The sequence below is a fragment of the Cinclus cinclus genome, chromosome 14, assembly GCF_963662255.1.
Source record: "Cinclus cinclus chromosome 14, bCinCin1.1, whole genome shotgun sequence".
In the NCBI taxonomy this organism is placed as follows: Eukaryota; Metazoa; Chordata; class Aves; order Passeriformes; family Cinclidae; genus Cinclus; species Cinclus cinclus.
Window position 1 is genome coordinate 5,842,913 of NC_085059.1, and position 11,753 is coordinate 5,854,665.

At 57.4% G+C, this 11,753-nt stretch overlaps 1 protein-coding gene across 1 annotated transcript in view; it reads left to right on the forward strand.

Moving 5' to 3' along the window:
* Positions 1-521: 521 nt before the first annotated feature.
* Positions 522-11,753, forward strand: part of NRG2 (neuregulin 2) — a 152,007-nt gene continuing 140,775 nt past the window's right edge. The window contains exon 1 of the mRNA XM_062502048.1: positions 522-954. Within this exon, the coding sequence (XP_062358032.1) occupies positions 531-954 (424 nt within the window). The 5' untranslated portion in view covers positions 522-530. The remainder of the gene's footprint in view (positions 955-11,753) is intronic.

Sequence of the window (11,753 nt, forward strand, 5' to 3'; positions counted from 1 at the left end):
GGGAAAAGGGGGGTTCTGCGACCGCCCGGGGGCCTGCCGAGGGGCTGGCTCCGCGGCCGGATTCAGGCAACGCGGTCTGCCTCCATCCCCGAGGACCCCCAGGGACGCGGGGATCCCCGCCGCATAGGGTATCCCCGATGGGGGGGGAGGGAGGGGAGTCCCCGGGCAGGGAATCACCTTTCCGGGAGGGGTGAGGGGGTCAGCATCCCGGGGGTAGGGGCAGCTGAGAGAGCATCCCTCCTCCTCCCCGCGCCGTGCCGTGCCGCGCCGCGCCAGTGCCTGTGCCTGTGCCGGTGCCGCGCCAGGCCGCGCCGGTGGCGTGCCCTGCCGTACCGCTCCGTGCCGGTGCCGTGCCCGTGCCGTGCCGTGCCGTGCCGTGCCGTGCCGTGCCGTGCCGTGCCGTGCCGTGCCGCCCCGCGTCGCGCCGCTCCGCTCCGCCCCGCCGCGCCCGCCGCGCCGCAGCCCGCAGCCCGGCCCCGCAGCCCGGCCGCCGCCGCAGGGCCGGCGGGCAGCGAGCGGCAGCCGGCGGCATGAGGCGCGACCCGGCGCCCGGCTTCTCCATGCTGCTCTTCGGCGTCTCCCTCGCCTGCTACTCGCCCAGCCTCAAGTCGGTGCAGGACCAGGCGTACACGGCGGCGGTGGTGCTGGAGGGCAAGGTGCAGTCCGTGGGCCCCCCCGCCGGCGGCAATGACAGCCGCGGCGCCGGGCCCGCCGGGGGTGTCTTGGTCAAGGTGCTCGACCTGTGGCCCCTCAACAGCGGGGGGCTGCAGCGGGAGCAGCTCATCAGCGTGGGCTCCAAGGCGCCCTGCTTCAAAGTGAAGCGCAACCACCGCTACATCTTCTTCCTCGAGCCCACCGAGGAGCCGCTCGTCTTCCGCACCGCCTTCGCTCCGCTCGACACCAGCGGCAAGAACCTCAAGCGGGACGTGGCGCGGATCCTCTGCGCCGACTGCGGTACGGGCCGCGGCGCGGTGGCGGGGTCGGCGGGGGGCGATGGCGGAGCGGCGGCGGGGGGCGATGGAGGAGAGGCGGAGGGGAGCTCCGGCCCGGGCAGCCGCGGGGCGACGGGTCCGTACCGCTCGGAACTGCGGGGGGGTGGGGGGACAGGTGCCCGGCGATCGCACCCCCACTTCACCCCCGGTGGGCCCCGGGAGCCGCGCCTGCACCGGGGAGATGCGATGCGATGCGATGCGATGCGATGCGATGCGATGCGATGCGATGCGATGCGATGCGATGAGATGCGATGCGATGCGATGCGATGAGATGCGATGCGCTCCGCGCAGCCCGGCCGCAGCAGCCGCGCTCCCGCCATCCCCCGAGCCCCGGGGCTCCTCGCTCTCCCGGCTCAAGGTCCCGCAGCCCCGGCCCGGCGCCGCGCCAGCAGCGCAGCCCCGAGCCCGGTGCGGGGAGTGCCCGCAGCCCGCGGCCGCCCGGCGCTCGGCACTGCCGCGCGGGAGCTCCCGGTCCCAGCGCCCGGAGCCGCTCCCCTCGGGGGCCCCGGCCGTGGCAGCCCTGGCCGGGAGAGCTGCGGGGGCTCCGGTGACACCGGCCTCGACCCCCGCCTCGGGCACGCTCCCTGCTGTGGAGGGGGCCGGGCCCGGGATGCGGACCCGGGACAGGGACAGAGCTCCAGGTGTGCCCTAAGAGCCGGGAAGTTTTGTGTCTTCCAAAATAACGGCCTCGCGGGGGGCAAGTTGGTTTTTCTTTTGTTCGTTCCGTGCATTTCGGTGTCTCCGATCACGGCTCTCGCGCGGTGGCTTGTGCTGTTCTTCCAGCACCTCTGGAAACGCGGTTATGAAATGACTTCAACGGGAAGTGCCCGCCGGAGCGTCCCTGGTTTCGTTCCTGGATTTTCCTTGCTGTCCTCTGGCAGGTGAACACCTGCGTAGGGTTGGGCGGTGGGGACCGGGTGAGGACAATGCCTGCATTTTCCCAGGGTTTGGATCTGAGCTGAACAAAAATGCACGGCTGGCCCTTCATCCAGCCTGAATGCTGGATACTGTGTCACAAAATCTGGGGAAGGCTGGTGTTAACCCGGAGAGCTCAGAGTGCCATGCCGTGCCCTCAGGAATGGTTTGAATCCCTCGTGTTTGGTGTGTTACGAGGATATACAGGCTGTATCTCCAGGGAATCCAGGCTTCCCACTCACTGTCAGTACACTGCATCCTCATCAGGTTAATTGGCCTTTTGCCTCATTAAAAGCAAGGTACTTTGTCAAGTTATACTTAGCTCTGTGATGACCATATGTGTGCTGCTCTGTGCTGGTTGTTGTTGTGGTATGAACTGGGTGTTTCTGGGGCAAATACTCTGCCATTCGGGACTGCTGACCCCACACTGTGAAAGCTAGACCTGTCTCTTTTTTTAGTAATCCAAAAGACAAATTTAGAAGCTTGTGTTTCCTGGGAGAAAGGTGGAACCTTGCATATCATAATATGTTGTTGAGGAAAATGGGCTAGGACTGCATTTGAGAAAACTAATTTGGGAGACATTAATTTCATGCGCATCTGTATGTGGGCCATCGTGGACAGAGAGGATTTAGTGAAAGAGCTATGGCAGAGACTAGAGGAAAGTAAATGGGGGAATTTCTCCAGACTGTGGTCTCACTGTCGGGGGAAAACACAGCAGAAGGTACGTGGCTTTTATTGTTTTATGTTTTCTTTTTAATAAAAAAAGGATTCTTAACTTGTGCATCTCTGAGCAGCAGGGTTTGACTTTAAGGTGAATGGAAGCTGCTCTGTGGCATCCTGACTCAAGCCCAAAGCGTTAATGTGTGGGCTGATGTAACAAGTTAAGGGTTGTCATTCTGTCGTGACACCTTCTTGGAACTGATGCTTTTGTTTCAGTGTGGCTCTGACAGGCTGACTCGGCTCCCTGGCTGAGGGACGCTGCAGGTTGGTGGGAGCCTTGTCTCAGCAGAGCTCAATTTCAGATACCAAAGGAAAAATAAAATCTGGTGGTTGGGAAATGTCATAGTTGTGGTTTGGTTTGGTTTGGTTTGGTTTGGTTTGGTGATGAAGATGAAATGGGAGCCTCAGCTCACTGAACTGGTGGTTCCCTGAGCACTTCATGCTCTTGGTTCAGATGGGAGGTCACATCTGAAGGTGACTTTCCTGGCAGGATCTTCTGATTTGTAGCACCTCAACTGCTGGAAAGGTGTGTGAACTGGGAAACCAGGCCATGGTTTCCTTCCTGCTCTGTGGTTTGTGCTGGGACAGAAGATCCGAAGGGGTGCAGGGGTATTTCCCACCCTTGCTGCTCACGGGGGTGGTGAGAACTCCAGAGCTGGCAGGGGGTGAATGTCCAGGCATGAGGTGCACTCTGAGGGACAGCTGGGCTGCAGCTGTGTGAGGGGTGTTACAGAGCTGGGGGACAGATGCTGGGGTCACTTCTGAGCGGGCAGGGAGGACCTTGTGGCTCTGATCATTCCAATGCCCCCACTCCCAAAGATGGAGGCCTCACAGGACCATCTTCTCCCTGCTCTGGCTCTGTGCCTGGGTCTGTTTTCCAGTGATTCATCCCCTTCTCACTGGCTAAGATGCTGTGTGTCTCCTGCTCTCGCTGCTTGCCGAGGTCCGGGATGTGATTCAGGACTAGACCTGTGATGGGAGCATCCATGTCTCTCTCCAAGGAGCAGTCTCTGCTGTTTGCGCACCTCACTTAAAGCAGAGAAAGTGGGTGCTGAGACTCTGCATGGGACCCAGACCCTTTCTGAGCAGAGGTGAGAGAAGTATGTCCTGGGGACAGAACAGGAATGCCAGTCTGTGTGCCTGGTCTGAGCTGGGCTGCTTTGTGTGTGCCCCCTGAGCAGAGATCCAGGGAGGGGGATTTTCACTTTGGCCATCTCACTGCTGGGCACACTCTGAAGGCTGGAACTTCCCCATCTGCAAACCCCACAGGGGTGCAGCCTCTGCAGCTCTGCCCAGCCGTGGTTTTCATCCCCCTGGCGCACAGGGAGCAGCTGGTCCTGGGGCCTGGCATCCTGCATGTCTCACCACCCACTTGCCCATCTTAAAACCTCTTCTGCACTGGGAGTATTATTGTTTTTTCTTTTTTATTTTTTTCATAGTGTTATATAACGATTCCTGTTATTGCTTCTGCTCCTGTCTCTTTTCTTTGTATCTTCTAGCTCCTTAATTTTGGTGGTCTCATATCTCCGTTGTGCCTACACGCACAGATCAAGGAGGAGGAGGAAATAGTTGCAAGATGGCACTGGCTCTCACTGGTGAGAGGAGCTGGTGGCATTATCTCCACTGGAACAACTCCTGATCTGAATCCAGAAAGGGTCTTGTGCTCCTCATCCTCCTGGTCTTTAGGAGTACCTTGTATCACATCTCCTTCCCACTGTGTCTGAGTCCCCTCCTTCTGTGTGAAAGATTTTTGTGCAGATATTTTGCACACAGGAGAGTGGGGATTTAACCTGTCCAGGCTCTGATTTCTGTTCTCACAGATGGACAAATCTCTTCCTGCCTCCATATGCAGTGAGTTACAAAGGAGCTTTAATTAGAGCTTGTACATCTCCTGAAGCACCTCACCGAAAATGCTGCTGAGCTCCAGGACGAGGACTCTGACTCGCCTGTAGGATTAGCTAGCTTAGCCTGGGCAGGTAATCTGGTGGTAGCAGATCCCTGGGAGGATTTGCAGGCAGAGGTCCTGTTGTTGTAGCTGGTACTTCTTGTGAGATGAAGTATTTATTTTATTTCTAGTGTCTTGGTCCCAGTGGGAATCAGGGACATGCTGGGGCTGTGGCATTGGCCTCAGCAGCCACATAATGGTGGGAAGAAACTGTTTATCCTGGAGCCAGGTTTGTTAGAGCTGGCCCGTGAGGGGAGGAGGAAGGCCGGATTTTGAAGTGCCCGCTGGAAAATACAGCCCTCTGGATTACAGTGTAGGTGTTGCTGCCTGAAATAGCACTGGCAACTTCGGACCAGCAGCTCATGCAAAAATATCCTTCTTCACTATCCTGCAGATCATCAGACTCACTGTAAGCCAGGCAGGCACAGGGGAGGGGTGTGGGTGGGCTCCAGCCGCTGGTGACTGTCCTCTCCCTTCATCCCAGGACAGCTGTGGAGCACGGAGAAGTAAAGCTGGATTTTCTCACACACCACCTTGCTAATTAGAGCTGTCTGAAACTATTTCTCACCACCTTCAGAAAATCACACTTCCCTGAGTTTGCAGAAGAGCAAAAACTTGCTTCCTTCTTGCCTTGAGATTCTGCAGATGGGGAATGGTCACTGTGCTGCAGACAGCTTTGACCTTTCCCAAGGGTGGCACAATTCTGGGTGCTCCCTTAAATCCTCTCACAAGATTTGGTCTGGAGTAGACCTGGGGTGGCTGGGTCCTCGTGGCCAGGTCAGGCTCCTTGTCTCCCAAACGAGACATCCAGGGACTGGCAAGTGGAACTTTCCTCGGCTGAAGCTGCAGGTCCAAGTGACTTCAGTGGTGCCTGACACAACAGAGTTTTTCTCCTCCCAGGCATGTGCCATGCGTGGAACAAAGCCTGGCTAGTTTCTCAGTCCTCCTTTCAGAAATGTTTGACTAAATAAAACATCTCCCCAAGGATTTCCATGAGTAAGACAAGACTAAAACAGCTCCTGAGTGATCCCAGCAGTGCTGATTTCTCTACCTATGGCCACTGCAAGCCCAGCCCGTGGCCCCAGCTGCTGCTTGGTGGCTCTTTGTGCTCCTCCAGCTGACAGCCCTTAGGTATGGGCCCTGAGGCAGAACGCCCTTTCTAAATCACAGGCGACACCTTGACTGGGTTTGGATCTGGATCAGAAACTGGTGCATGCTTGGGAGCACAGAGGCAATAAACTGCACCGCCAGGCAAAAATGGATCCATGCTCTGCCGCAGCTGAGCTCCCCGTTCCGTTTGGGCTGTGAAAGATGCACCGTGGGCCCCAGGGCCTGGAGCCTTCAAGCACTTGGCACACCTAAAAATCTGCTGCAAAGTGCCGCAGGGGATGGGTTTTGGTACCGTGCTGCTGGGCTGAGGGTGCCTCTCCCAGCAGGCTGGAGGGGCTGGCCGGTTCCCCTGCGCGTGTGACACGGCTCCTACGCAGAGCGGCCGCTGCTTTGCCAGGTTTGGGGCGCTGGATGCTGCTGCTGAAGTCGCCTCATCTCCATTCCCCTCCCGAGTCAACGTGTGACGCTGCTGAGTGTAAATGAGAGCTGTGCTGGCCCTGGCATGGCACCTGGGCTTCCCCAGGTCAGCTGTGCTGGCCCAGGGCAGGTGACGGTGCAGATGCAGGGAGAGACACAGAGCTGAGTGACGCACGCGGCCAGGAGGAGCTCCAGGGGACGGATCGCTGAGGGGCAGCAGGTTTGGGAGGCTGCGAGCCCGTGGGCGACTCTGGTCTTCTGAGGAATTCTCACTGCAGAGGAGCCTGAGCGACAAAGTGTTGGGAGGTGAGGAAGTGCCTCCGCTGCGCCGGGAGGCGCCGGGGCTGTCTGGCAGCTGCTGTCGCTGCTGCCGGTGCCCGCTCGGTGCCCGCTCCGTGCCCTGCGCGCAGCCTGGTCAGCGCTGCTGGGAGCTGGGCTGGGTGCAGCAGAGCTCTCAGTACATCCTGCCCCTCTCTGCTGCTCAGGAGGATGCGAGTTCACCCCCTCCCCAAGCGCTGGACAGCCCTTTCGTGCCCGAACGGTGCTGCTTGAAGGCGAAGGCTCTGCCCCGCTCCCTGGTGAGGTGTTCTGAGCTGCTCTGTCCGGTGCAGATGGCAGAGGACGCTTGTCCTCGGCGGGGCTCGGCGAGGGGAGGCTCTGGAAGAAGCTCATCTCACGGGAAACTTTGGCAGCCAGGCGCCTGCTCGCCTACTGGATTGGGTGTGCGGCAATCGAACCCCTGGAGGCACCAGCACCTCTCAGCACTTCACTTCTCCGCCCTGGGGGGAGGTGGAGAGGTCTGCCAACTGCCCAAAATTTTGGGGACAGAGTATTGAGCCTTTAAGGGTAGGCTAGAGATCAAAAGGAAGATGAATCACCGTGCTGCTCTTTCCCTGCTGAATGAACGTGCTCCCAGAGCTTGGCTGCTGCAATTTGGGGCTGGGCTGTGTGCTGCAAAGGCTGGGCTGAAGGGCCAGTAAAAACTGGATAAGACCCTGACCAGTCCAGAGAATGGAAAATATAAGGTACCCCAGAAGATTGGTCCTAGAAGAGAGCACACGATTTGCATCTCTAATGTTGTAGCTCAGGGACAAGGTTCTTGTGCCCACAGAAAGTCTCCCTGGCCCGGACAGTTCTTGAATTCTCTTTGTTGCAGCTGGTGGCCACAGTGGTTCTCTCTGGTCCCCCCGCATTGCCTGCAGCAGGACAGTGCTTTCCTTTCCTGTATTCCTGTCACTTACTGTTTGCTGGCCCCTGGAGGGCAACTGAGTTCATCCTTGCAGGCTGCAGCCTGTGTTCTGGTTTTGCAGGAATAATACTTCGTCTTTGGTGACCTCCTGGAGCAGAGCTGGCTGCTGCTGTCTCTGGGCACAGCACCTCTCTGGGATGGGACATGCACGCCTGATGAGTGGGGATGTGTCACACTTGTGACAGAGCACTCAGCTCCCACCCTGGTGACCCCTTCTCTCTCCCTGTCCTGACGTGAGGGAGATGTCCTTTCCCCTCATGATGAAGGTGAGAACTCTGGGAAAGCCTTCCCAATGGGCTCAGGGGCTGGGAAAGAGCCCGTAGGATGTGCGGTGAGAGCAGAGCCCCAGGGCTGATGGAAAGCAGATCTTGGATGTGATGGTTTTCTAGGGCAGGTCTAGATGGGCAGTGCTGTGCCTGATGGCTTGTGGAAAGGCTGAGGAGGATGGGAGTGCTTTGCAGAGTCTATGGAAGGACATACTGTACTACTTAGTGGGAGAGCTAGTCAGGTCCTGCCAATTTGGGGTCGGAAGGCAGGTATTTGCATTCATTATAATCAATCACTGCTCATCCACTTTCTGTAATGGCTCGGTAATGACGAAACTCTGCTCAGGAGCCTCTCGGTGGTCTCAGGGCAGGCAGATGGCTTGGCAGGAGGGTAGGGACTGGAATTAGGTCTCCTTTCTGTGCTGCCTCAAAGTTGGCAGCGATGCATGAGCCCTGGCTGCTGCCCTGGCCAGAGCCTGTCCCCGCCGGACCTTGGCTCCCGCTGCCGCTCTGGCCACTCCTGCTGCTCAGGGTGGGCAGCCCTGGGACAAGGTCAGCATCAGGCACAACCTTTACTGCCAGCCTGTGCCAGTGGGATGTGACCTTTCCCATCACACAGAGGTGTGTGCGTGTGTGATTAGCAAAACACTCATTAGCCCTGGGAGTGTGACAGGGAGCACGACCCATGGGTCAGGGTGCCTTGCTTGGGGGTTGGATCTTCCATGGGTTCATGGGACAGTAGTAACAGCAAAGGTAGGAGTGGATGCTCCTGGCCCTTGTCTTGACCTGCTGCTCTAGGTGTTCCCCTCCCAAACCTCCAGTCTTCCTCAGCTTCCCTTCCATGTCTTGATGCAGAGAAGAAAAGGAATGTGGACATGTTTGTCTGGGTCTCCCCGTGGCTGCTCTCAGCCTTCATCCAGGCTGGCATGTGCTGGGAGTCCAGCTGAAGTCACCAGCATCCCTGGGAAGATCCTCTGTCATGTGGGGTCTCAGCCACCTTCTCCCTGTATCTCTGCTGGGAGAAGGATCTGTCTTCCCATCCTGGCTGTCAGGCTGGCTCAGTCCCTGCCCTGAACTCCATGGGGAGCTGCTTGCTGAGGCTGGTGGGATCTAGGGAACATCAGGGACTCCTCTCATGGGGTGATGGGGCACTCACTGCCTGCCTGGGCTGGAATAAAGCAGAAATTTCTGTCCTTGGGGGACTTGGCATGGACAGCTTTGAGAAGACCTGGAAACCCTTTCTTACAGCACTGAGGAGCCCGAATTCCACAGATACATCCCCAAATATCCAGAGCTGAGGCAGCAAGAAGGAACTGGAGGAGTTTCCTTGCCAGATCCTTCCTGCAGCTCCTGGCTTGTCTTGGCTCTCTCTGTGTGCATGCAGGAGGAGCCCATTCCAATAGCTGCACACTCAGCCCTGATGAGTGTTCCATCACCCATCAAATGAGTTTCCATCACCTAGTGATTCCCTGACCTTGAGCATTCCCAGAAGATGCCTTGGTGTCAGTAAATGGGGCTGCAGCTGGGGTGGAGGTCTGGAGTACACCTGGATTGCTCTCCTCTGGCACTTTCTGCCTAGGTTGGTGATTTAAGATGGTCCTCCTGGCGTGCAGGACACAAGAAGCTGGATGGCTGTTGGTTTGTAGGATGGCTGTTGTTCTTGCATGGACATCCAGGCATAACAGCAATTGCAAGTTCTGGCAAATGCTGTAGACCCACAGGCCAGATGATGCCCAAGTAGGATTACAGGGAAAGAGGGGAAAACCTAGTAGGGATCAGGTATTCTGGTGGATTTGGGATGCTCAGATGCAGATGAGATTCTGGGAAAGGCCTTGAGGGTTTTGAACATTGGGTAGGATATAGCAGTAGGTGTAGGATGGTTTGGATGGGAATTAGGAATTATTCTGTACCTACAAGAGCTGATGATGGGAGACAGCAGGTAGGGGGTCACCCAAAGGTCCTTCTTGTGCACAGAGTCTTGCACACAGAGCCCCACTGCAGGGTGCTGTGGGGCACTGGGGTGAAGGATCAGGGGGTCCCTGAGGCCATGCCTGCATGTACAGCAGGGCTGGGGCACAGCCACAGCTGCTGATTCTGCAGCTCCCCAAATACCTCAGTGCCAGAAGGGATGGGCTGCACTGGGAGAGGCACAGCACGTGCTGAGGCAGTGCTGGGTGTTAGCCCTAGGAGAGGTGTGCTGTGATCAGTAATTCCTCTGTGTAGCCTGATCTCCATCACCTGGGCCATGCTCCAGACAAGGAGCTTTGTGGCACATCCAGCCCGTTCCGGTGTAGGGATGTTCTGGGTGGGGGCTGCTCTCAATGCAGGGCTGCTGGGCACACTCACTGCAGTCAGGGGTCTTTGTGTGGCTTCATGCTCTGGAGGGAACCAGTGCAGGCAAGGGGGCTGTGCTGGGAGGCTTGGTTCAGGTCCCATCTGTGCCACTGATCACAGGAAAGCTTCTTAGCATCCACATGCTGTGATTCCCTGCCTGACAAGCAGGAAGGATGCTGCTTTGCATGCTCTTCTAGGGAGCAGGCAGAAACTGGTGGTGTGCTGGGTCCCCAGCAGTGTGTCACAAATCACCACAAATGGAAACAAAACCCTCCAGTGCCTGTCACTGACGCACCTCAGCGCAGTCCTGGCTGCAGGGCTGTCCCTCTGCCGGCTGTCCCCCTGTGGGGCTGGCAGACCCGGCTGTGGAGGAAGCAGACCCTTCAGGGGTTCTCTGTGCAGTTGGGGGCATCTGAGTTGGTATTTGGGGTAGGAGACCACCTGCCTTGCTCCTGAAAAAGCTCTGCAAGAGACCTGCCAAGTGTCAGCAGCCAGCAGAGTGTTGTCTCTCCTTGGGTGGCCACCTTATACCGACTGTTTCCCAGCCAAGCTAAGCTCCAGCAGAGGTGTTAGATCCACAAGGACAGAAACTTGCGGTGCCCAGCCCTGCCTCTGACCTGCAGCAGCGCACTCCATCTGTGTGGGGGAGCTGTGACGTGCGAGGAGACGATTCCTGTCAGTCCATTCCTGGTGACATGCAGGCTTCTGGCATCCAGGCAGTTTTCCTGGTGCTCAGCACTAGCTGGGAGTACTGGCAGCAAGCACGGATCCCCGAGGGCACTAGATGCTGCATGATGGTGTGGAGAGAGGATTTCCCAAGCTGTTGGAGGGCTGAGCAGCTCTGTGCTGCTCGCTGTGATGAAGGATGCTCGGGTGAGTGGAGCAGCTGCTCTGCTGATGCCTCTGAACTTGTGTAGCTGCTGTGTGGAGCTGAGAGATTAGGGGTGTGTTTTGGGGCTTGAAATGACCCTTAGGGCTGCCACCAGGACCCATTCCCCAGTCCTCTGGGATGCCACGTGTCAGTAGGTTCCCTGGAAAGGCTGAGCTGGAGCAGAGACCCGGCAGAGCAAAAGGAATAAAATCAGTATTTATTGAAAGGATCCACCTTGGGCAGTGCAAGAGCCCGGCCGGGGCTACACCCAAATCAAATCCAAGGTGGATCCTGGTCACGAGTTTTACACTTTTATAAGTTTTGGTTCACCTCCATATTGGGGTCCATTATCCAAGCACAGCCCCAGGCTGTGAAGTCTCAGCCCCCTGCCTTGCCCCCTTTCCCTCGCTGTTGTTTCTGCTCTTTGGGTACCAGCTGTCCTTGATTCTCCAGCTGGGAAGGAATTGTTTTGTCTGACTCCCCTGTGAAGAGAACTCACTAACACCTAATAAAAAGTTTCAGAGTCGCACACTAAGCAGCAGAGATTCTGGAAAATATAAAAAGCTAAAACCCAAGGCATCAAGTAAGTGTCACTGGCAGGTGATCCAAACCCATCCAGGTGGGGGTTTTCTTCAGCAGGCTCTTCCCAGCAAGAGGACAGACAACTGCACTGGCTGCCTGTGCTGAGCCAGCGAATCCAGGAGCCCTCCTGCCTTGGGCTGCAGACGGCTCCAGGCCTCTCCTTCCTTCCCAGCACTGCAGGCTGGATCACCTTCTGCTCTGTGTCATCAGGGCAGGGGCAGGGAGTCCAGAGCTGTCCCACCAGGACAGCACAGGTGCGAGGAAGCGGAGGGAATCCTGCCTGTGGTGTGTACACCTGTAGAGAGAACAGCAGAATTTGCCAAGAACATGCATGACATCACTGTAACCAGAC